The sequence below is a fragment of the Rattus rattus genome, chromosome 1, assembly GCF_011064425.1.
Source record: "Rattus rattus isolate New Zealand chromosome 1, Rrattus_CSIRO_v1, whole genome shotgun sequence".
In the NCBI taxonomy this organism is placed as follows: Eukaryota; Metazoa; Chordata; class Mammalia; order Rodentia; family Muridae; genus Rattus; species Rattus rattus.
Window position 1 is genome coordinate 264,139,660 of NC_046154.1, and position 26,144 is coordinate 264,165,803.

The window sequence follows — 26,144 nt, forward strand, 5'->3', positions numbered from 1 at the left end:
TGTGTGTGCGTTTCAGAAGAAAAAGGAACAAAAACTTGTATGTCTTAAAAGATTGCTTCAAAGATGGAGTAAGATAAAATGATTGTAGGAACATAACTGTGATTTCCAGGATCCATATTTAGGGCAGCAATCAAGTTTCTAAAATGCCATTTTGGGCACCAGACAGGCAGTATTTCTGAACAGCAACCATACTAGATAGGACTGCAGAGTCAAGCGGCAGCCAGAACAAGTATTGTTCAGACCGTCCTCTTATGTATGGGCAATTCTCTTTTTAAAACATAAAAGGGTTTTTTTTAAACACATACACACAATTTTTATTAATGTTAATTTCTGTATCTGTATTAAGATGCTCAAGGTATGAAAAAATTTAATACAGTACTTTATACTTGTCTAGCCGTGCTTGTTTCCAACCACTGTCATTCAGATACACCTTTTTCAGACTGAAACTATGTATCAAACCGCCTGCTACTTTGTACACAGTTTGAGTTGGCCCCTAGCAGTGCTGACTATAGATTCAGGGTGTTGCACCTATTGTCCCCGTTACCTGGGTTGAAAGAGCCCTCAAAGTTCTAATTCCACACAGATGACATCAGCCCAGCTGGTGCCCCTGCTGTCTTGTTTTGGGGCATTCTCTCCCAGGAAGAACCATACACACTCTCCTAGTCTAGAAACCCACTTTACAGGTGAGCTACCCTCTCACGGGGCACTAACCTGAGTCATGACTAACCGCAACTAATTCTTTCGATTTTTCTTTTTCATTCGAAAAAGTTATCATATTTCCTCGATGCTAAAATCATACAAAATACTTTTTTTTTTGCTGGCTTGCTTTCTCTTCACTTAGCTTAACATACTGCATGCAGTAAAGAAAGAGTCTCTGAGGCGTCACCTAGAAGTTAACTTAAAACATGTCAAGGTCAGTTAGGATGTGTCCTCGGCAGTTTGGATCGTTTTCAGCACCGAGTCTTCCCCCAAAATTTTGCACAGTTCATTGAGTCTCTGCTGCATTTTGGGAATTCCAGCGAGCTGCGACTCCAACTTCTGTTTCTCCTCGCTTAACGTTAAGCGGATAGCAGTGTCCAACTGTTCAAAGCGCCAACCTCCTTCTCCATCGAACTGCAATAGGTGGGTATGGTATTTCCTGTGTAATTAAAACGAAGTGTTATTCGTCATAATCTTAAAAGTCATTTTAGCTATAGAACGTTCTAGCTGATGCTCAAAGGCAAATTTTAGTAAATGTGGCTAATTGACATCTGAGTTCTAATGTTACCTAAGGTGAACAGTGGAATTGCTAAAGTCTAAAGTCTCTCATCTTTAAGAAATTCTTCTTGATGTTCCTGAATTTGCTTAATATTTTGAGTACATATAATTTACAAAGGAAGACTATTTTTTTAAAAGAGAATTACTTTATTTATATATAAGCACACTATAGCTGTCTTCAGACACAGCAGAAGAGGGCATCGTATCTCATTACAGATGGTTGTGAGCCACCATGTGCTTGCTGGGATTTGAACTCAGGACCTCTGGAAGAGCAGTCAGTGCTCTTAACCATTGAACCATCTGTCCAGCCCCAGGAAGACCATTCTTGTTTTAATTTACCCCCATAATATCTTCTGAATGAATACGTGTTTTGAATAAATAATGAAGCGTCCTTAGAACAGAAGTAAGGACAGGGAACTGAGGAAAAAAGACCACACCGAGAAAAACGAAAGGAAGTAAAGCAACCACCAGCGAAGCTTCTCTATCTACGTAACACCGCCCCCCTGGGACGGATTCTACTTGAGTGCAACTTTCTCGGTAATAATAATGTAGAATCACTTTTACACGACTGCCGCGGGAGTCTTTTAGAAACAGCCTCCTACTGCCACATAGATCTCTTCTCTCATGGTTCAGCTACCTAGGAGCTGCGTAGAGGAACAGAACTGAAAGATGGGAGGGAATCCATCCTTGTCTTAAGGGAAGCCCAGGCCACCAGCAGAGGATTGTGGGATGGTTGGATAGACCGTGGCTGGCAGAGTTGATCCATTTGTGAGCCACTGTACAGGGTCACTTAGATCGACTGGCTCATGATTCTCCACATTTTCCGTCTTCAGTCTTTCATCTTACTTCAAGTAGTTGTTATTTATTATGAACGGTCAGCCTTCTCAATCAGCTTCTACCCTCTATGCGGAGGTGAGCTGCTTAGCCTTCAATAAACAGGCCGCCATCCTTATAACCACAGAGGTTAGGTATAGAGCGGTGGGTCAGTCGGGGAGGGAAGGAACTCCCAAAGAAGAGGAAATAGGATAGACAGTTATGGGCCGATGAAAGGGCTGGAATGAGAGGGCTAACGGGGGGTGGGGGAGAGAGGAAGGTAAAGCAGGGAAGACGTGGAGAGACAGGTAAGACTAAGGGACATTTGAGGGCTATCGGAAGCTATCACTAGACATTTCCTAAAGTATATACACATATAGAAAAGGAAACTTGAATGGAATCACCACGTAATGTTGGAGACAAAGCCTCCGTATTGATGTCACTTGTCACCAAATGAAAACTCCAGCATCAGGGATGGGATATACATAATTGAGTTGTTGTCCAAAGGGGCCCCGTGAAAACCCCCAGACAACCCCGGGTAAGTCTGTTAGTTGCTTGCCACAAACTGATTGTGAAGCCCTGTTGCTGAGGACAACACCTGCATAACTCATTACCCATGGAGATGTCCGGCAAGTGCCTACCTGGAGGGTTCATCGCTACTGACTAGAGTTCATGTCACAGAACTGGAAAGTACTCTGCACATCACCGGAGGAGGCAGGTAAATACTAACCCAGCAATGAAACGTGCACCACTATAAACGCCACACAACGGTCACCTGCCTGCCGGTGCCATAGTAGCACAAAATAACCAACTATTACCTGGTTGAATTTAAGGTCCACACCACGATACGGAACCCGTACCAGCACGGTTTGGTTGTCCAAGAACCTAACACCAGGTAGGCCGTGACCTAAAGTTAAATCGAATGCTGCTGTTCTGCTAAAGGAACTAGCAATAAAGCGACTCCTATCATGTTTTGCTGTATTCGTAAATCAGCACTGTGCTCGGCCAGCATCAGAGAAGCTTCCTCCTGCAGTCGACGGGAACAAATACGGAGACCCACAGCTAGACAACACGTGGAGAGTATGAGCCCTCGGAACCCGTAATCCTATATGGGATGTCTCCATCAAATGCCTCCCCTCAGGGCCAGAGCAGCCCTGTAGAGAAGAATGGTGAGAGAACTAAGGAGCCAGAGGGGAAGGAGAGCTCCTAGGAAACGAGGCCTTGCAGACACTGCAGAACTGATGCACACTGAACTCAGAGACTGTGGAAGCATGCACAGGGCCTGCACGGGAGGGATAAGCCATGGGAGGGTTCCAGTGCCGAGGGGGGAGTAGACACAAACCACCATCCCTCACCAAGAAGCTAGATCCAATCAAGAACCACTGGCAAATAAAAAATATTTTTCTCGAACCTCACCTCACCACGCCGATATAAACCACACTTTAGGGCAGGCCCTGTGGGCAGCAACAGGTGGTCAACACAAACCAGACTCAATGGCATTTCTGGAGGTTCTTGTGTCCCATAATGCTTTGTTTGGGTATTTCTTTTTAAACCTTACAGGTCTTATGTATTATTGCTTCTGATGTTGTGATTGTATGGGATTATTGTATGAGCAAAAGTGTGTGTTTACTTTTGTATGTAGTTTTTTTCTTTGGTTCTTTTTCCTGTTTGTTTGCTTGCCTGTTGTTATTGCTATGCCTGTTGGTTTTTCTAGAGAGAGAGAGAGAGAGAGAGAGAGAGAGAGAGAGAGAGAGAGGAAGGAGGAGGAGAAAAGAGAAGAGAAGAGAAAGAGAGGGAGGGAGGGAGGGGGAGGGAGGAGGAGAGGAGAGAGAGAGAGAGAGAGAGGGAATGTGAATTGGGTGGGTAGGGAAATGAGAATGTGGCAGGAGTTGGGGAGAGGGGAACCCTGGTCAGAATATATTGTATGAAAAAACATATACAATAATAAAAATATACATTGGAAAATACTGACCTTCATATATATATATATATATATATATATATATATATATAGTATTTATATAGCAAGCTGAAGATTACAAAATAAAAAAACAAAACAAAAGCCCCCTAACCCTATCACTAAACTATGGAAGCCAGGAACAGTGAGATGGCTCAGTGGGTTAAAGGTACTTGCTGAGTAGGTCGTTCCCCTTTAAGAAGATGGATGGCACTGTTTATGATGTCTGCCATCTCCACTGATTCGTCACCATCGTATAAATGGTTATGAGAGATTTAATGCCTGCTCCTACCAGGTTCTTTTTTATTTTCTTAAAACAAATAACAAAAAATAAACTTTATTATTATTATTATTTTATTATTTTTTATTTCCTATGATTCCTTTAACTTGATAATTTTAGAAATACTAAGCTATAGAATTTTAACATACACCCCACCACTGCATTTTAAAGTAAATATTAAAAGAATTTTGTAATCATACCCTAACCCTAACCCACTCCATAATCTTTCACAGTACATTCTAGTGTTATGATAAATAGTTTTTAGTACAGATCAACCATCGGATTCTCTCGTGGCTTTTCAAAATGACTAGAAGGTGATGCTCGTTTCCACATAACGCATTAAGGTTACCTTAGGCCAGAGGGAGTTAAAATATTAGGAGGAATATCAGAGAAATACAGGTAGAAAACAAATGAAATGTTTTATACTCTACACAGAAAAGTTTAGCAACGTTATCTTTTAAGAAGAAGAAGAGACAACACGTCCCTCCCACAGGAGGCTGCCGTGAGCACCTACCACAGAGAAGGCCTGTGCGTTATAGACAGTAAGGAAATGCCAGCCCCGATAGCAGCCTGAAATATCTTTCCTTCCACGTCAATGCTCACAGCACTGGTGCACTCGTCCAGCAATGCGTACTTCGGTCTAAAAAGAAGAGAGAAATAACTGAGTGAATCTGCCCTGGAACTGTGTCTTTCTTCGGACAACCGTTGTACCCTGACAACTTTGGAGGGGCTGAGAAAAATGTGGCAATATTCAGGTTGGTAATTGGTAAAGCAAAAAGCAGCTGTTTTCTTATTCCACTTGGCCAGCAACCCAGCCTAGCTTAGTCGACAAGACTAAAGTCGATGTGAACACCGTCATTGGATGTTTTCATTTTAGTTTTGAAGATTAGTTTCCAAGTATTCGAAGGCAGTTTTCACCATGAAATTAATTTTATTTCTATAGTTTGATTTTTTTGAGATTCTAATATAATTATATCATATAATTTCCCCTTCCCACACCCTCCTGTGTACCCCACCTTGTGCTATTTTCAAATTCATGGCCTCCAAAACCAAATTAATAGAAAGCTCTCATTTTACATAAATGATTTCTTAGCTTCCTAATTTCTTTTTCCTAACATACGTTTGTTTATTAATGGGATCCCGTTACCTGTTCTGGAGACGGAGCTGAAGGCTGACAGATACAAGAGCTAACGACATCTCTGTCGCCCCATGCACTTCCCTGAAGACAACCGTGAAGAACTAGCTCTGGGGGTTTGATTATTCTGTATCGAATATTGCTTTTCTGCGTGATAATTATTGATTGTGACTTGATTTGAACAGAGAAGGCGAAGAAAAGTATGCAAGAGAAAGATGTAATAAATCCTTCTCTTTGCATAAAGCTCTTCTCGTTGTTCATCGAACTTTGTGCCTTCCTTTTTAGAGCACTTTGAGTGAAAGAAGATTTTCGAAAAAAAAAAGATGTATATTTTATTTTCTGTTGTCATAGCAACTTGTAAGGAATGTAAGCTGAGTCATACGCTTTTTGTTTCCTTGGCAGGGCTAGGCTAGGTGTGTGTGTGTGTGTGTGTGTGTGTGTGTGTGTGTGTGTGTGTGTGTGTGTGTGTGTGTGTGTGTGTGTGTGTGTGTGTGTGTGTGTGTGTGTGTGTGTGTAAATATACCAAACAACACAGCTGGGATTGGGCACTTGTAAAACTAACACTTACAGTGTTAAATGACATCATCTCCTAGACCTTTGCTCCTTTTTCTCCCTCTCGACGAATCACAAATAGTGTAGGATATGTGAAGGAAGAAACCTAACCCCTCAAGAAAGGATTTTCCCGGTCATTCTTTAAATGTTAGAATTGTAAGGATCTCACAGAGCACATTCTACTGCAATGCTTCCTATAATTTCTGACCGGAGTTCTCTGCTGTCGCTAGCTCAGATCTTTCCTATCAAAGCTTCTGTGTTATAATCTCACTGTCATAACTGCACTGACCCCGAGAGCAGGGGAAGAGGCATTTACTCAACATTACTCTTTTCCTTCACTGGCTTTAACTTTCTAATTTATTTGATCCATTTGCAAAATGAGTTTACTATTTGCTTGTCCTTGATCTCACAGAATTCACTTAATTTTCACTCATTGTTATGGTATACCTAATACATTTTACTGATTAGTCCAATACTTGAAACATTGGGTTAAAATCCTTTCTTTACTCATGTCTCTTGTTCTCACTGAAGGGCTTGTCTTATTGACACAGGGACACGGAAAAATGGTCACATTTGCAGTTCACTGCAGCACACCTCGCAGGCTGTGTTGCTGATCATATTACTGAGTATTTATGGACGAAACCCAAGCCAGCTCACAGAGATGGGCTAACAGCTGGTCCGAACTGTCAAGCTACAGTGTGTCCTTGTGTCTCCTTGGAGCGAGCATTTCAAAGATCAGCATGAAAAAATCCAGAGTTGGTAGAATTTGGTTCATTTTTTTTTAAATGTACCCTCTATCCTTAGACTAACAATGTAAGCTTATTATTAGTAATACATATATTAAGACATTACTAAGACAACTAACATTTCTCACTAAAATCCACAGCTGAACACAAAACTATATAGTGTATGACTTCACTTACATGAGACGGTAAAGAAGAGAAACCAATAAAAGCAGAAGTGGGTGTATGTAGAACATGAGTGAAAAGGGAACTGAGACCCTTTCTCCGGGTAATAGAAACATTCTCTATTTTGGTTGAGATGTTGGGTGAGGCGAACATTATGTCATTTAATGTCCCTACATTGTAACAACTTATTGAATCAGATACTTAAAATGTACTTAGTATATAATTATTATAATGATGATAAACTCTAGCCAAGCATCATATAACAACAAAGAGAGGCATATGATAGCATGTGAAACATATAAGCATAAGGGATATATACGCTATAAATTATGAGAACAATTAAGATGACAGCCAGCTGTGTGCAGCAAGACCAGGAAGAAATTTATTCAAAATGTTAACATTGTTTCCTCACAGCTAATGGGATAGGAAGTTTTACATTCTTTTTACTTATCTGTGTTTCTTAAAGAAACATATGATTAAGGTGTGTTCTGTTGATAATAAACAATATGTGCTATGATCTCAGGAAAAAGGCTTGGACCTAAATCTAACCAATCGTTTTGCTCTGATTGCCTGCCTTTATGAAAAAAAAAAGGAAGTTAGAAGAATGAGATTATAAGCCAATTGACCAACCTAAAATGTGCAGCACCCTAAATGACAAAAGTCAGTAATATGAAATGTAATATGAAATGTAAGCTAGAAAAAAAATGGCTCATCTGGTAGAGCTTCCGGCTGCCAAGTCTGACAGCAGTGGTTGGATCCCAGAACTCACAAGGTAGAAGGAGAGAGTGTATTTCTTGCAAATTGTTCTTATAGTCAGGTGAGACACATATACACATATGCACATACGCACACATGCACAAACGCATGTACACATACACACTGAGAATATATATGGGTGAAAGGATGGACAGATAGATGACGGATAGACAAATGATATACATGTGATAAATAATAGGTGGGTAGGTTAGACGCATAGATAGATAAATGACAGATTCACAGGTAGACACATAGATAGACAGATAGATAAAATGTAATAATAAAATTAGGCTGAGGCAGGAGGGAGCAAAGATCGGACCTTTAAAGATTACAATGTAACTGAGAGAACAACAAAATACAACACTTAGCCCCCTGTAGTGCAACATACTGCCAATCTCAGCTCTCAGGAGAGAATTTCAGACCATCTTTGACTGTGGCAAGATCTTTTCTTTATCTGTAAAACTGATTTTGTGTTGAATAGATAGGTATAAAAGGGTTTTAGACCACAAGAGAAACTTAGGCATTAAGTGAGGCTGAAAATTTATTCCAGAGAAGAACACTAGAAACAGAATGGATGGATGAGAACAGTGTCTGGATTTCCTCCTTAGCGCTTTTGCTTAGAAATTCTTGAACTCTATGAAGCTGAAGTCACAAAGAAAAGATTTATAAAAATTATTTCTTGTCATCTACAGATTGTAGGTTGATGTCCTTATGCAAGTGAAGGCAGACACAAGAAAAAAAAAACGAGGCTTGTCATTGGATGAGAAGAAAGGGATGCGGGAGCAGTTTTAGAAGGGAAGGGAGGAGCAGAAAGGGAGAAGCACCAAGGAGGCAGACGATCCTCGCCATGCATCTCTACACAGATACAGGTTGTTATGAATGTTTCTTAAGGGATGGATTTCTATAGGCATATTTATCTTATATAGGTGGGCGGTTTATATCCTTATCAATTGGTTGTAAGGTAATTGTGTGGATTGTTCTTGTACATTGATCATTTAACACATAAATCTTGTTGGCTTACAGTTTGTTGAGTCATGACTTAACTGGATTGTTGGGAGGGTGCGCAGGGTCCGTGACAGGAAGCCATGCTAGGCTATAGAGTGCTTGGGGCTAGTGTGGTGTGGGGCCGTGCTAGTGGAACGTGATGTGTGTGTCAGGCTTGGTAACAACCCGCCAAGGGGACAGTGTTTGAAACTGGCTGACAGAGAAATGGCTAGAGCGTTTCTCTGCTCCTTGAGGAGTGGGAACTTGCAGAACTGGTCGTGTGCTTTTTTAATTATACCACAAGACTGGAGGTCTCTTTAGATTCCATTTCCCCATTGTTGGGCATTTCACGTAAGGTCACGCCATTGAATCCTGGGATCCTCTCACATTTCAGGTTTCTGGAACTTTCTAGAGGTTCCCCCTACCCCTGGCAGCTGCATATTTCCATTCATTCTCCTGGCCCTCTGGGCTTTTCTCCTGTCTCCCCCACTACCACCCCCACCCGATCCTGTCCCCCTTTCCTCATCCTCAGATCTCCCACCCAGGACCATCACTCCCTCTGTTTTCCGTGATATTTCTTTCCCCCTTCTAAGTGGGATTGAAGCATCCACACTTGGGCCTCCCTTCTTGTCAAACTTCTTATGGGCTGTGGGTTCTAGCAACAGTATTCTGTACTCTTCAGCTAATAACGTCTCATCAGTGAGTACAAACCATGAATGTCCTTTTGGGTCTGGGTTGCCTCAGGATAGGGCCCCCCCAGTGGACAGGAGCCACCTACCCATCTTCAAAAATTTTGACCCAGAATTGTTCCTGTTTAAAGAAATGCAGGGACAAAAATGGAGCAGAGACTAGGAAAGGCCGTCTAGTAACTAGACCAACTTAGAATCCATAGCATGGGTGGGCACCAAACCCTGACTCCATTACTGATGCCATGCTGTGCTTGCAGACAGGAGCCTAGCATGGATGTCCTCTGAGAGGCTGTACCAGCAGCTGACTAAGGCAGATGCAGATACTTACAGTCAAGCATTGGACTGAGGTTGGGGGTCCCCAGGGAAGAGTTAGGGGAAGGACTGAAGGACTTGAAGGGGATGCAACCCCTTAGGAAGACCAACAGTGTCAACTAACTGGTCTACCTGGGAGCTCCCAGAGACTAAGTCAACAACCAAAGAACATACATGGGCTGGTCCGAGGCTCCCAGCACATGTGTAGTAGAGGACTGCAATGTCTGGCCTCAGTGGGAGAGGATATATCTAATCCTGTAGAGACTTGGAAGGAGGACGAAGAGTATCCTCTCAGAGGCGAAGACGAGGTGATGGGGGGAGGTGAAAAACTCTGGGAGGGTGAACTGGCAGGGGCAACATTTGGGATACAGATAAATAAAATAATTAATTAAAATTATTTCTTGCATCTCGATTTTTCTGAGTTCACTGAGATGTGTGAGCACATTCTTTTTCTTTTCTCTTTCTTTCTTTCTTTCTTTCTTTTCTTTTCTTTCTTTTATTTTTTTTTACTAATTTTAACTCTAAACAGTTGAGGAAGGAAAAGTAGATTAAGAGACTACTTAAACTTGAATTAGATCCACCTGAATAATTATGTTTTATTTATAATTAATTATAATGTATAACATATAAAATAATGTATTTGAGGTATGATTATTGATAATATATTTCAGCGAGTCTGATTTAGATCCAATTTAACAATTCAGAGAAATTCCCAAATGGGCAGCCACTGGTTTAACCAGTGACGCTGAGGTTACATATTCTTCACATTTGAAATCTCGTGAAAATCCTATCTCAAACTTTAGAACACATGGACATTTAACCTAGCACTCCAGATAGTCTTTTATCTACGTTACCCAATGGAAGGCACCTAACGAACTAAAACACCTGGGGAATCTACTACAATAAAACGTAAGCAAACCTAAAAGTAAAGATTTTATACAACTTTCCTAAGATACATTATTTTTAAACATGCCATCCGGTCCCCCTGTCTTCTCCTATCTCTGGTTTTAAAAGTACTTCTCGGATTTATTGACTGTCTGTCATTTACTTGCAGGTGTGTGAGCATGTGCGTGTGAGCGCGTGTGTGTGAGCGCGTGTGTGGTGTGTGCACCACGGTGTGTGTGGAAAGCAGAGGACAATGTGCAGTAGCTGTTGAGTCCCTTTCCACCACATGGGTCTAGGGCAGGGGTTCCCAACCTGTGGGCTGTGATCCCCGTGGGGGGGGTGTCACATATCAGATACTTACATTACGATTAATAACAGAGGCAAAATCACAGTTATGAAGCAGCAACGCAATGATTTTATAGTTGGGGGTCACCACAGCATGAGGAACTGTATTGGGTGGCGACACGAGGAAGGTCTAAGGGCTCGCTGGTGGGAGCATCTCTAACCACTGAGCCATCTGTCCAGTCTCCCGGTCAGTTGTTATCTAACCTAAGACGAGACTGCCTCGTCCTGCTGAGTCCTGTCTTGTTCTATCAGTAATGACGATGGGTTCCCTGAACGCGGCGCACTTACTTATGGTAAAACATCCGTGCCATCCCCATTCTCTGTTTCTCCCCTCCTGAAAGGACATCTTTCCAATCCATGACTGCATCCCATCCTGGAAAGTAAAAGCAGACAGACAAACAACTAAACATACAGGTTGCAGAGACTCGTTGACTTGTCACCACATCTACTCTGGACGAGTGGTTCCTGGCCTGCTTTGATTGGAAACAGGAGGGGCCCTGTGTTCCGTAGAGCAGGTGGCCAGCCTTAAGAGCCATGTGTCTGAGTATTTTAGTTTAAATATGATAGTAATTCCTCACACGGATAGACGTCTTGAAAGAGTTGTAAGCACTGGCACCGATGAAGTGTGTTTGTTACTCAGTCTGTTCAAAGGGTTGGTGAGCATATGCTGATTTTTTGAGGGCAGTGGGAGAGAAGATCTAATAATTTGCATAGGACGATTGCCAAGTCCCAAAACCGTGTGGGAGGAACTAGGTTAAACAGTTCCCACAAGCCTGGTACTTTATGCAAGTCTCCATTATTCCACAGCTTACGAGATAGCGGCCTTTATTTGCGTTTTACAAGTGGGTGATCCAAAAACTCACGGAGAAATAGAAACATCTGAGTTACACTTGTCTCTCAGAGCTAGGGCCCATATCTAGGTTTATTTGATGTTTTCACAGTTTATGCAGCTCTATCTCTTAGAACATTCTAATGACTGATTGCTCAATATCATTTTGCAAGGCAGGCATATGTATCTATATGACTATCTCGCTATCCTAATGTGAAAACAGGACCAGAAACATTTGAACGAGAACCCAAGTTTCAGAACAGCATATACCATGGCCGTGCTTCTGAAAATGCAGAGACACACATACCAGGCACACATCTGATAGTTGTAAGTTAACACTTCTGTAATAGCTGAAAATTTTTAAATGACTATCTTACATAATTGTCTTGAAAAGACGACTTGAGAACAAAACCATGGCTCTATTTTTGCAGACTCCAACTTTCAGAGGAGAAAAAAATGACTGCCCACACTTGACAAACATTAAAGGCAACATTTCCACAGCTTCGCTGCTCTGGCTTTAATTCTCCCATTGGAGGAAGACCACGCTCCACACACCCACCTTCTCCCTTAGCTGTATCATTATTAACCTGTCTAAGTAAACCTGGCTTTAGGTACAGGAAGGCATAGAATCTTTGTTTTATTACCATGGGTGCCTGAGAAAACAAATGATCAGATCAATTACTTAATTCTTTTGTGGATTAAAAGAACATGGGTTTATCTTTTAGAATGCAAAAGGTCAGCCAGCACCTTCGACAGAATAACGTATGTTGTTAAGTCAGGAGTCATCTTTATGGGTTCTTTCTTTGGGAATTATTATAAAATTTGCCGCATAGTTTAGAACATGAAAAATTAAACCAAGCTCATTGTAACATGCCTGCAATCCTGGGACAGGGGCAGGAGCAGGAGGATCATGAATTGGGGACCAGCCTGGGCTATGCCGTGATACTCTGTTTCAAAAGAAAAAAAAAGAGCCTGGATTTATGAATAAGAAACTAAACAAAGTAGGAAGATGGAAATTAGAGAGAACAAGGATGGTTAGGATATTTTTAAGGATACATCTTATGTTATTTTTGAAATTTGAAAAAGTCTGGAAGTGTTCTGTGTTCCAAAAGTTACAACGGAAATACAATAAAAGTAACATATTTGAAGTAAATGCAGGGTGAGAAAGGAGGAGTTAGGGGAGGTGAGAGAAACGAGAGAGAAGAAGACATAATACAGAAAGCCAGAGGCTCCCAGGACCCATGGGGATGACATCAGCTGAAATACCCAACGAAGGAGAGAGAGAGAGAGAGAGAGAACCTCTAGAGACCGTATCCAGAGGTTAGGCACCGCCCCCGGATGAGGGATGGGGCCACCCACCCATATCCAAAATTTTGACCCAGAATTGCTCCTGTCTAAAGGAAATAAGGGGACAAAGAGTGGAGCAGAGACTGAAGGAAAGGCCCTCCAGAGACTGCCTCACCTGGGGATCCACCCATATGCAGCCACCAAACCCAGACTCTATTGCTGATTCCAAGAAGAGCTTGCTGACAGGAGCCTGGTATGGCTGTCTCCAGAGAGGCTCTGCCAGAGTCTGACAAATGCAGTGCTGATGCTCACAGTCAACCATCGGACTGAGCACGGGGACCCCAGCGGAGGAGTTAGGGGAAGGACTGTAGGGGCTGAAGGGGTTTGCAGATCCATAGGAAGAACAACGATATCAACCAATCAGACCTCCCTTCTCCCAGAGCTCCCGGGAACTAAACCACCAACCGAAGAGTACACATGGAGTGACCCATGATGCTAGCTGCATATGTAGCAGAGGATGGCCTTGTCAGGCATCAATGGGAGGGGTCTTGTGAAGGCTCGATGCTCCAGTGTAGGGGAATGCAGGGCGATGAAGTGAGAGTGGGTGGGTGAGTGGGGGAGCATCATAGAAGCAGGGGGGAGAGGGGATGGGATGGGGGTTTGCAGAGGGGAAACCAGGAAAGGGGATAACATTTGAAATGTAAATAAAAATCCAATACAAATATATCAAATAAAAAAACCAAAGACACAATAAATACCAGGACTGTGGTTAAGAAAGAGCACATACTGGCCTTGCAGAGGACCTGAGTTTGGATCCTAGCACCCATGTTAAGTGGCCCGCAGCCACCTGTAAGGTCAACTCCAAATGATCCAACGCTTGGCCTCCCCAGGTACCTTACTTCCTTACATACATACAACTGATGACTAATTTTTTAAAAAATAAAATTAATACAGTAGTATCTGGAGTGAAAGGCCTTAATATCAACTGACAACATCAGGTTGATCTCTTTAGAGGGAATATTGTTCGACATTATTTAAAAAAAGATCTTTATACGGCTATATTGAAACTTAAAAATGCTGGCTTGCCTCTGGGAAAAATAAAATTTGAAACAATACTTTTCTGTGGCCCAACGTTATAGTAATTATGAAATGCAACTGATGTCTTGAGGATGCTGAGGACCGCGCTGCTGAGGACGGCGCTGGTGGGAACGGTCTGTTCCCTGCGCCGAGAACAGAGCACAAGAGAAAAGTCTTTTTCAGTCAAAGGAAAGCTAACTTTTACCTATTTTTAATTCACGGCACCCTTTGTTCTGCTGAACCGCGAGGCTTCCATCAGCAGCCCTGGCAACACCCACCATGCTTGATGCTCGTTTACCGTGACCAAGACAGCTGACCGGAAAAGCCTTTCCCTGCTTCCTGAGCATGCGTAGAGTTCCCACTGTGTCTCTTTGTACCTGTTGTATTTTTTCCCTACTTTGGAACCTGTTTACGGGAATGAGACGTAGTTATTTTCCCATTTCAGCTAATCTACATAATTCCAACAGGCTTCTTCCAAAGGAAGCCGTAGACTAAGAATTGGAAGTATTTTCCCCCGCACCGCTTAGATGCTTTGGTTTCTTTCTTTATGGGAAAAAGAACAAATGAAGTTTGTTATGTGTCCAAAGCAAGGAGGTATAGAACTCTAGGCTTGGCACATCTTAAAAATAGTTCTACAATGTCATGACTAAAAAAATTGAGTATTTCATGTTTATTTTAAATTTCTACTTGGATTACTGGATTCCAAACTCAATTAATCTTCCCATAATATGTAGAACTTATACTGTCAAGGTCTTTTGAAACCGAGAAGGCATTGGCCATGTGACACTAAAGGAAAAATCTGCTTCCCTCCAAGCGCAGACGCCGTAAAGAGAAATGTAGTGATGCCTTTCCTGCCTGCTTCATTTGCTTACTGTAAGGATCAGGATTCATGTGTGCTTGGTATGCATGAGCCCTCACAGTAAACGCTACACGTATAGATAGTGTCATTTACATATTCACAGACATGTTAAAAATGTATTTCCATCTTACCATTAAGGATGCAGAAAGCAGTGGTAATTAGGATTTGACTCTGAGTCTAAAGCCGATATTCATAAGCACCTACTGTACTTTTTTTTTCCCCTCGAAATAATGTAATTAGGCTGGGAAACAGAGCATGAGATCCACACATGCACAGATCAACCTAGAACTCTGGCTTGCTCTTTAGGTAGTTTTCTGTGCTATAAAATCATGTGACTTATCGATACATTTGAAAGCACAACTGTTAGGAAATAGTTGGATCGAAAGCTCCTATGTATGCATAGTCCCACTCTTTCCTATACGTCTTATGCTAAAGGAACCTACAACAAAGGTCTGTGTTTTGTAATTTCTAACTTGTGGTCTAACTATGTCTGCGGGTGTTTGCGCTCATGCGTGCCTGCGTGTGTGTGTGTGTGTGTGTGTGTGTGTGTGTGTGTGTGTGTGTATTAGAAAAATTGTGGGACTAAAAACAAACAAGTTGTGTGAGAGCCACTTCCAAAAATTCCATTTGATGTAACCTGAGAGAGCTGGCAAGCACATGGTTCATCGTAGACTTCACATACATCTAGCAAGCACGTCAGTGAACTCAGGACACTTGTGCTTTTAAATACCAAGGTCTTTAGACGCTACATGTGGTGTTATGGTTACTCAATAAGAGGACTGTAGTGTGCTGTATTAAACACAATTTAAGCAAAACCAAGATATCAATAATGGGAAAAAAATCATAAACCTCTACTTATATGCTTACGGTCTAATAATGTCATATATTCAAATGAAACCACAGGCTTCATAGACACCTGGGACACAGGTCGTCACATTGTCAGCTTGACTAGAGTTAGAGTCACCCGTTGTGGAAGTCACCTGTGTGTCTTAGTGAGGGTGCTTCCAGAGAGGACTGACTGACAGAGAAGATCTGGCTTAAAGTTAAGCCCAAGAAGGACAAAGGAGGAGAAGGAGAAAGCCAGCTCTGGTGAGAACATCGAGCTCATCGAACATCGACACCATGACAATCTGACACCTATGAGCGAAAGGGGAAGTCAACCCGTAGGCTGCTTCCGTTGGGTATCTGGGTATCTGGTAACCAATACCAAACAGAAGTTTATTGATTCAATTAATTGATTTCTTTTTGAGACGACGTTTCGATGTGACCTGGACTAGTCTCAAACTTGCCGCAGAGGGGACGGTGACTTTGAGTTCCTGCTCCTCTTCTCTCTGTGTCTCAAGTGCTAAGAAGACTGGTACACACCATCACACACAGCCCAAACTCGCATAGTATAGAAAGTTGAACCACATTTAAGATTAATGACGCATTCTACCTCCTTCTCTTTGGACTATGTGGTAGAGGTGGACGCTGTGCAGAATGCGCTCCAGGTCTCGGTCTGTATAACCTTTCTCATGCATGTCATCCACCGAGTCAGGATAAATGACTTGATCCCGAAGACTTCCAATAGACATGTACGGCCTACGAAACACCAAGCGCATGTGAATCCTAGTGTAGAGGTTATGTTAACGTATCCCGAGTGACATTCTGGAACACACATTTAAATTATAACATTTAAATTATAGGATTATATTATGTTTCCTGGACGCGCTTCAAAAATAATACCTGCTTTATGGAAAAAATACTGCGATATACATGCAGGAAAGTTTTTAAGAAACCATTTGATATCTTCTATAAAAATATTTTGTTTTACCATCGTGATGGGCTATTCTTGGTTGTCATTTAAATCCGGAACTAACTAAGACTCAAGAGTCTGGGTGCAGCAGTGAGGAACTTCCGTTCGTGAGTAAACCATGTGAAGTGGGAAGACAGACTTTCAATCTTGATCTCTGAGGTGGGAAGAGCCAGCTTTAATTTGGGCTAGGCCTTCTGGTGACAGCCTATATAAAGGACAGGGGAGGAGGGAGCTTCCGTCGTTGCCTGCTTGCTCTCTCCTCACTAGCAAGTCCATTCCTTCACTGGCATCAGAGACTACTTCTTTAGGATTCCAGTGTATACTGAAGACCAGCTGAGACATCCAGTCTTGTAGACTGAACAACTGGATTACTGAACTTTCTGTTGGTAGACAGCCATTGTTGGACTAGGTGGACCACAGCCTGTATACCACTGTAATAAATCCTTCATATATATATATATATATATATATCCTTTAATTGAATCATTTTCTTAATTAAATCAATATCTCTATCAATCTCTCTTCTACCTATTTCTTATCTGTCTGTCTGTCTGTCTATGTTCCATTAGTTCTGTTCATCTAGAAAACCTGAATTAATACATACATGTTTGATAGCAACTGTTTCTGAACATCTAAAATTATTTGCACTAAACATAAAACCTGGAGTTTTGACAGTCATGTAACCAAATAAGCTAAAAGGCAAGATATTAATAAGAAAATATAAATTAAAATGACATCAGTTTTCTTGTGCATCAGATAGGCAAAACTTCAACAGCTTGATAATTCTGTCAGCTGACAGGCCCATGGGGTAAAACAGACGTTCCATTACAATGCTGAATATCCGACCTCCTTGGTGGAAATGGGGCGAATTGACGTGCCATTTGCTTTTCGACTCACTTTGGGGAATTTTCTTGGAGGAGGATATCTTCTCAAAACGCCCCAAAGGGAAACTTGCCTAAGCTTACCCATTATAATGCAAATTGCATGAAAACCAAGGGAAAGACTGAGCAGAGAGAATCCTTGAGTCAACTATCTGTAGCTACTGTGATGCACCACTGTCTGTCTGTAGCTACTGTGATCCACCACCGTCTGTCTGTAGCTACTGTGATGCACCACTGTCTGTCTGTAGCTACTGTGATGCACCACTGTCTGTCTGTAGCTACTGTGATGCACCACTGTCTGTCTGTCTGTAGCTACTCTGATGCACCACTGTCTGTCTGTAGCTACTCTGATGCACCACTGTCTGTCTGTAGCTACTGTGATGCACCACTGTCTGTCTGTAGTCATGTGATGCACCACTGTCTGTCTGTAGCTACTGTGATGCACCACTGTCTGTCTGTAGCTACTGTGATGCACCACTGTCTGTCTGTAGCTACTGTGATGCACCACTGTCTGTCTGTAGCTACTGTGATGCACCACTGTCTGTCTGTAGCTACTGTGATGCACCACTGTCTGTCTGTAGCTACTGTGATGTACCACTGTCTGTCTGTAGTCACTATGATGCACCACTGTCTGTCTGTAGCTACTGTGATGCACCACTGTCTGTCTGTAGTTACTCTGATGCACCACTGTCTGTCTGTAGCTACTCTGATGTACCACTGTCTGTCTGTAGCTACTGTGATGCACCACTGTCTGTCTGTAGCTACTGTGATGCACCACTGTCTGTCTGTAGCTACTGTGATGCACCACTGTCTGTCTGTAGCTACTATGACGCACCACTGTCTGTCTGTAGCTACTATGACGCACCACTGTCTGTCTGTAGCTACTATGACGCACCACTGTCTGTCTGTAGCTACTATGATGTGCTGAAAGGACCAGGCAGGCACACATAAGTACTACAGAGTCAGTCCTGTGACCATCATTCAGCTCAAAAGGAAAATGTAAAGGCAGACCCCGATCAGGACACCTCAAAGGCAGCCCGGACAGGCTGGCTGTGGGTGAGCTGTCCTTGCCTAGGGCGTCCTGCTGTGGGAAGGTTTGTGGTATACCTGGACTCTATCCACTAGATGTCAGTAGCATCTTCTCAAACATGATCAAAGAATTGGCTACAAGTCTCCCCAAGGGGACAAATATCCCTAGGTGATGAAGCTGTCCCCAGTTGAGAACCAGAGGTAGACAGTATGTCACCTTCTATGAAAAGAAAATGAAGGGTGATATAAATACATACATTTGTTTGCACCTACGGAAAGAAACAGGAAAAGTGAACCAGAGATTAGTGAGGTCCCCCAAGGAGGTGAAATGGATAGAGTAGAACAGACAGAAAACATCCTTTCTAAACATCTTTCTTTCTTTCTCTGTCTCTCTCTGTCTCTCTCTGTCTCTGTCTCTCTCTCTCTCTGTCTCTCTCTCTTTCTTTCTTTCTCTTTCTTTTCTTCTTTCTTCTTTCTATATCTTTACTTCGTTCTTTTCATTTTCTTTTCCTTCTTTCTTCCTCCCTCCCTCTTTCTTTTTCTTTTCTTTATTTTTGGAGACAGAGTTTTGCTTTGTAGCCCTGGCTGTCCTGACACTGTCTTTGTAGACCACACTGACCTGAAACTCATAGAGATCTGCCTGCTGCTGTCTCTGAAGTGCTGGGGTTAAAGATGTGTGCCACGTCTTTTCAATACAACTTTCGATTTTATGGTCACGTTAAAATGTTACTAATTGATAAATAAAATTAACTAAACAATTAGTTGAAAAGCAAGAAACTGGATGTTGTTTTTAAGTATCAGAGAGATATGATGGCCACAGAACAGAGGAAGAGAGGTATAGGAGTGGAAAAAATTAAGTAACTTTGGCTACATAGCCTCAATTAATTATAAAGTGGTTAAAAACAGTTTCCTAATTCCATCCCATCTGGGACATCTGAAAGCCACCCTTTCAGAAGGTCACATCCTGTAGGCAATATGGTGGACTTCTTTTTGCTTACATAGAAAATGCTTTACCTACTGCAACACCTTTCTGCCTTCCATCTGATCCGTCACACAAACGGTAAACTGATAAGAGCTTGGCCTGTAAGTCCCAAACTGTGAGGGAATGGCTCTCCATTGCTGCAAACTACTGGTTTTCTGTGGTAGCAGCAGTGGAAACTAACACAGGCAGAGACTCCGTAAAGCCTGTACAACCTGAGTGGCTCTGTGAGGAACATCAGGCCATCTTAGCTGAGGGGTCTGTCTTATACAGACAGCAAGGGATAGCCCTTGCAGCTCAGCAGCTAAGAGCACATTTGCTTCCCAGCACCCACATGGCAGTTCACAATTGCCTGCAAGTCCCACCAGATTTAATATCCTGCTCAGATTTCCATACATACCAGGTACTCATGTGGACATGGAAACACACACAGGCAAAGCACTTACACACATTTAAAAAAATCCTTTAAAAAAATCACACCAGCTCTATGTGCTTTCCTGAGGAGAAAGAAGTCTTTAAATACAAATATGTTTTGCAGACCAAATGCCCACTTACATTTTCACAGTATTTATAGTGTTTCTTTGAGGGCTAACTAGTGTGCAATTATTTTGTAACATACTTAATGAGTATTTGAAATGAAAGTTTGTGTTTCAGCTACACATATATGTAATACAAGGGACCACTTGAGTATCTTTGTTTAACTTGGCACATGATTCAAATATTATATCAGCCTTTAATATCTATAATTCAGTGGTTTTTTTTTTTTTAATACAAATTCAGGTGGCCATCACTCCCAATATGAGAATATTTCCCTTGGCTCCTACTCCGTAGCTCCATAGCTGGGATCACACACTGTCATCTGGCTGCTTGGTGCAGCTAATCTGTTTTCTGTCTCCATGGTTTCGTCTATTCTGATTGTTCCAAACACACAGACTCACACAGTCTGTGCCTTCTTGTGACTGAGTCCTTCTGAACGACAAGTGTGTTTGAGAATGTGCCGCGTTCCTTTCTAGGGCTGAATCACACTCTAACATTGTATTTCGGGTGGGTGCCGCATTTGCTTCATCCATTCATCTACTGAAGGATATTTCAGAGTTTCCTTCTTTGGGGCACGATGCGTTCCACAGTGAATGGAACTGTGGGGGCAAAGAACTGTCTAGGCAACTTTCCAAGATGGCTGCACCACTTCCGGTCACGTTTCCCCTATACATTTAAAGACTCTCCTTCTCTTTACTCTCCTTTTCCGTTCTATGTTTTCTTATAGCACGCCTACAGTCCACGTTCATTTGATTATGTAATCCTCTTAAGCAGTCGCATGCGGATGTTTCTTGGTTTATATCTTTTTTTTTTCCTTTTTTTTTTCCGGAGCTGGTAGGCAAGCGCTCTACCACTGAGCCAAATCCCCAACCCCTCGGATGTTTCTTAAATGCACGTCTAAGAATAGTAACAGTCACATTGGTTGAAAGTAGGACCACTGAGCGGCTGTCGCAGGGCGCTCATCAACTACTCAGGACCTTAGGAAAGCAAACGCTTACTGCCTTTAAATGGACGCTAGCTCCGATTTAGCACAGATCAGGAGATGTAGATGTCCTTCCACCTTTGCCTAAAGCATAGACATTAACGCAAAGAGCAGCCCTGCCGCGTGGCACACTCAAGACTGCAATGATAAAACCACGGCTGCGCATCCAGTCTATGAGTGCCTCTGAAGGCTTCGCCATGCAGCCTCGCGGAGGGCTGATAGTCGGTGACGTCATCATTCACATCCACGTTTTGGCATGCTTACTATGCTCTATGCTATACGGTATACAGCAACGGGTGTGATGATGAGCTGTAGAGAGGTGGTTCTGGGATATACCCAGTCTCACTATGACAGTACTGCCACTCGACTCTGAACTTGACCTAATTTGTTTGTAACGTCACTGATTTCATTCAGTTTATTGTCGGTACAGAATGAAGCAGCAGAATGAAGTAATGCGGTGAGATTGTTGACTATAACACAGGCACAAGAATTCTCTCAGACCTTCATAGAAGACCCACTACCAATACTGTCCAAACTATTCCACAAAATAGAAACAGAAGGAATGCTACCCAATTCCTTCTATGAAGCCACAATTATGCTTATACCTAAACCATACAAAGACCCAACAAAGAAAGAGAACTTCAGACCAATTCCCCATATGGATATTGACACAAAAGTCCTCAATAAAATTCTCGCAAACCTAATCCAAGAACACATGAAAACAATCATCCATCACGATCAAGTGGGCTTCATCCCAGGAATGCAGGGATGGTTTAAGATACGGAAATCCATCAACGTAATCCATTACATAAAAGAACTCAAAGAAAAAAAAACCCATGATCATCTCATTAGATGCCGAGAAAGCATTTGACAAAATTCAACAGCCCTTCATGTTAAAAGTCTTGGAAAAATCAGGAATTCAAGGTCCATACCTAAACATAGTAAAAACAATATACAGCAAACCAGTAGCCAACATCAAACTAAATGGAGAGAAACTTGAAACAATTCCACACAGCTATGGTCACTTGATCTTTGACAAAGGAGCTAAAACCATCCAGTGGTAAAAAGATAGCATTTTCAACAAATGGTGCTGGTTCAACTGGAGGTCAGCATGTAGAAGAATGCAAATCGATCCATTCTTATTGCCCTGTACAAAGCTCAAGTCTAAGTGGATCAAAGACCTACACATAAAACCAGATACACTCAAATTAATAGAAGAAAAAGCAGCGAAGACCCTCAAACACATGGGCCTGGGAAAAATTCCAGAACAGAGCATCAATGGCTTATGCTCTAAGATCAAGTATCAACACATGGGACCTCAAAAAATTGCAAAGCTTCTGTAAGGCAAAGGACACTGTCATTAGGACAAAATGGCAACCGCCAGATTGGGAAAAGATCTTTACTAATCTTACAGCTGATAGAGAGCTAATATCTAATATAAACAAAGAACTCAAGAAGTTAAACTCCAGAGAATCAAATAAACCTGTTTAAAAATGGGGTTCAGAACTAAACAAAGAATTCTCAGCTAAGGAATATAGAATGGCTGAGAAGCACCTAAAGAAATGTTCAACATCCTTATTCATCAGGGAAATGCAAATCAAATCAACCCTGAGATTCTGCCTCACACCAGTCAGAATGGCTAAGATCAAAAACTCAGCCATTTTTTGATCTGTTGCTGACAAGGATGTGGAGAAAGAGGAGCACTCCTCCATTGTTGGTGGGATTGGAAGCTGGTACAACCACTCTAGAAATCAGTCTGGAGGTTCCTCAGAAAATTGAACATAGTACTACCTGAGGACCCAGTTATACCAGTGCTGGGCACATACCCAAAGGTGCTCCAACATATAACAAGGAAACACGCTCTACTACATTCATAGCAGCCTTATTTATAATAGCAAGGGGCTGGAAAGAACCCAGATGCCCTTCAACAGAGGAATGGATACAGAAAAGGTGTGTACATCTACACAATGGAGTACTACTCAGCTATCAGAAACAATGACTTCATGAAATTCATAGGCAAATGGATTGAACTAGAAAATACCATCCTGAGTGAGGTAACCCCAATCACAAATAAAACATACACTGTGTGCACTCACTGATAAGTGGATATTAGTTCAAAAGCTCAAATTATCCAAGATACAATCCACAGACCACATGAAGTTCAAGAAGAAGAACAACCAAAGTGTCTTAGAAAAGGGAACAAAAATATTCATAGGAGGAGATATGGAGACAAAGTTTGGAGCAGAGACTGAAGGAACGGCCATTCAGAGCCTGCCCCACCTGGGGATCTAGCTCTTATGTACAGCCACCAACCCTAGATAATATTGCTGATGCCAAGAAGTGCATGCTGACAGGAGCCTGATATAGCTGTCTCCTGAGAGGCTCTGCCAGAGCCTGACAAATACAGAGGTGAATGCTAGCAGCCAACCATTGAACTGAGAACGGGGTCCCCATCAGGAGTTAGAGAAAGGATTGAAGGAGCTGAAGGGGCTTGCAACCCCATACGAACAACAATACTAACCAACCAGAGCTCCCTGGGACTACACCACCACCCAAAGACTATACATGGACTGACCCATGGCTCCAACTGCATATGTAGCAGAGAATGGCCTTGTTGGGCACCAATGGAAGGAGAAGCCCTTGGTCCTGCCAAAGCTTGACCCTTCCCCTGCAGTGTAGGGAATGTCAGGGCAGGGAGGCGGGAAGGGGTGGATGGTTGGAGGGGAAAACACCTTCATAGATGAAGTGGGAGGGGGAATAGAATAAGGGGGTTTATGGAGGGGAAGCTGGGAAAGGGAATAACATTTGAAATGTAAATTTAAAAAAATCCAAAAACCCAAAACAAACAAACAAACAACAACAAAAACCCAAAAACCCACAGGCACCAAGGAAGGCACTCAATGATTGGTCTGTAATTCAACAAAATGGTTTGTTTCTCCTGTGTTCTCCAAGTGAAAGCGAAACTTAAAGGAGGTGTAGCTCCCTGAGGTAGTGCTTGCCTTCTGCTCAGTGCTGGTTGATCCCTAACACTGAGAAAAAGTCTCCTGAGGGGAAAGAAAAACAAGTGAATGTGGAGTAACTGACCTCCTCAGAGTATTGTCTGCTCGCTTTTACCCTATGGTAAATTTTATTAGACATAATATGGTTAGTGGGCAATAGGCATCTGTGGGAGACTAAAGATAGATCCGGTTGAGTACGTAGGAAAATACTTTGAGTTTATCTGGATCCTTTCTTTTGGTGCCGTGTAGTTCACTGATGCAGTTTACAGGGCTTCAAAGGGCTCAAAACGCTTAGAGTCCTCAGACGCCTTCATTGTTATAGAAGCAGGGTAACCCTGCAACGTCACCAAAGTACTTAGTACTTACGATTTCTTATTTTTTAAGCCTTGATTTCTTAATACTGTATTTTTAATACAGCACTCAGATCAAGAATGAATAATTATATATTAGTACTTAACATATTTATGTATTATTTTATATATTTATATATAAATCACATGCTGGAAATAATTTTTATGTATTTGAACAATAAAAGTATGTATTACATAATTATGAATAACACTGCAGGGGTACTAGAGATATGGCTCAGCGATTAGGAGCACTGACTGATCTTTCACAGGTCCTGAGTTCAATTCCCAGCAACCACATGTGGCTCACAGCCATCTGTAATGGGATCTGATGCCCTCTTCTGGTGTGTCTGAAGATAGCTTTATTGTGTTCACATACATGAATAATACATTGTAATAATATTTAAATTTGAAAAACAGCTATTTTCTGTGGTTGACAGATGAAGCAAAAATAATTATAGTTTCGTAATGCTTAATTTCCTATTCGGTTTTCAAGGCTGTAGTAGAAACATCTGAAATACGTACTCCTGAAATAATTTTTGCTCCTCCTGGGAAGGAGTTTTAGCAAGAAATTGTAATTGTTTTTCTGTGAAATCGTACATATATACTTATTTTTAAAAAACTATTAGCTCCCATAGTAAGGGTATTTAAGATGAGATCCCTCCCCAATAATTATGTTTTATGGCTACTAGTTATTACAAACATCTTAGCTACTTTAAAAATTTGCATTACATTCTTATTTTTCTGTGCTAGCATTGAACTGATTTTTTTATATAAATTTATTGTTTGTTAGATTTTTCTGTTTTTTTTATTATTTTATATTTGAAACAAAGGGGGAAAAAGGAGAGAACACTGAAAAGAAGGATCCCCATCTTTGTGCTCAGAGTCCCTCAAACAATAACTTAAAATGCTAAATACTTCCTGAGTTGAGCACAAATCGCTCTAAAGAAGTGAGAGGAAAAAGAATGATTTAAATGAATAGAAGGTGGAAATTTAAAATTATAAAGTTTCACTGGACAATATTGATAAAAAAGTCGACAACATTTTAAACTCTAAGCTATGGGGAGTGTACGGTCGAAGAGTTATAGCCAATTTCTGTGGCTGTTTGGCCAGAAAGAAGGCGGAGCTAATCATGAATACTCGCTGTCAGTCACTGAAAAATGCGCAGCTTGAACCAATCATGTCACCGCTCTTTTTCATACATAGCAAGCTCAGGATCTGCGTCCTGAATGCATAATATCTTTCCTAATACTCTTATGGTTTGTAGCAAAACGAGAGCTACTCAACTCAAAAGAGGTATTTACTCTTACGAAAATCACGCCATTTGACTCTTCGCGTCTAGAACTTATAAAGCCTAAATCAGCCTCCGTCTACTGAGCCCTGTTCACTGCTTCAGAAAAGAGGAGTAGGCAACATACCCAGCGCGAGTAACGAAGCAGACAGACGGTTCACAGTGTAAAATGCCGGGTAGGTTTGCCAATAGAAGGGAAATCTGTCTGTCAGTCATTCCGTTCTGGGGTAAAGCTCATTGGGCGTGTGTGTGGATCCAGCACAAGCATTGACCACCCCAGGAGGTTTATGTCAACACAATCCTTATAAGAACACTTCTTCTCTCGTTTTGCAGAAGTTTTATTTCCCAAGACTCAAGAGTTATAGCTGGATAGAATTTA

The 26,144-nt window shown here is 41.8% G+C and overlaps 1 protein-coding gene across 1 annotated transcript in view; it reads right to left on the reverse strand.

Moving 5' to 3' along the window:
• Positions 1-287: 287 nt before the first annotated feature.
• The window catches only part of Abcd2 (ATP binding cassette subfamily D member 2), a 46,146-nt gene continuing 20,289 nt past the window's right edge, over positions 288-26,144 (reverse strand). The window contains exons 7-10 of the mRNA XM_032885322.1: positions 16,361-16,506; positions 11,162-11,246; positions 4,822-4,947; positions 288-1,138 (exon numbers count right to left, since the gene is read on the reverse strand). Coding sequence (XP_032741213.1) covers positions 919-1,138; positions 4,822-4,947; positions 11,162-11,246; positions 16,361-16,506 — 577 coding nt within the window. The 3' untranslated portion in view covers positions 288-918. The remainder of the gene's footprint in view (positions 1,139-4,821; positions 4,948-11,161; positions 11,247-16,360; positions 16,507-26,144) is intronic.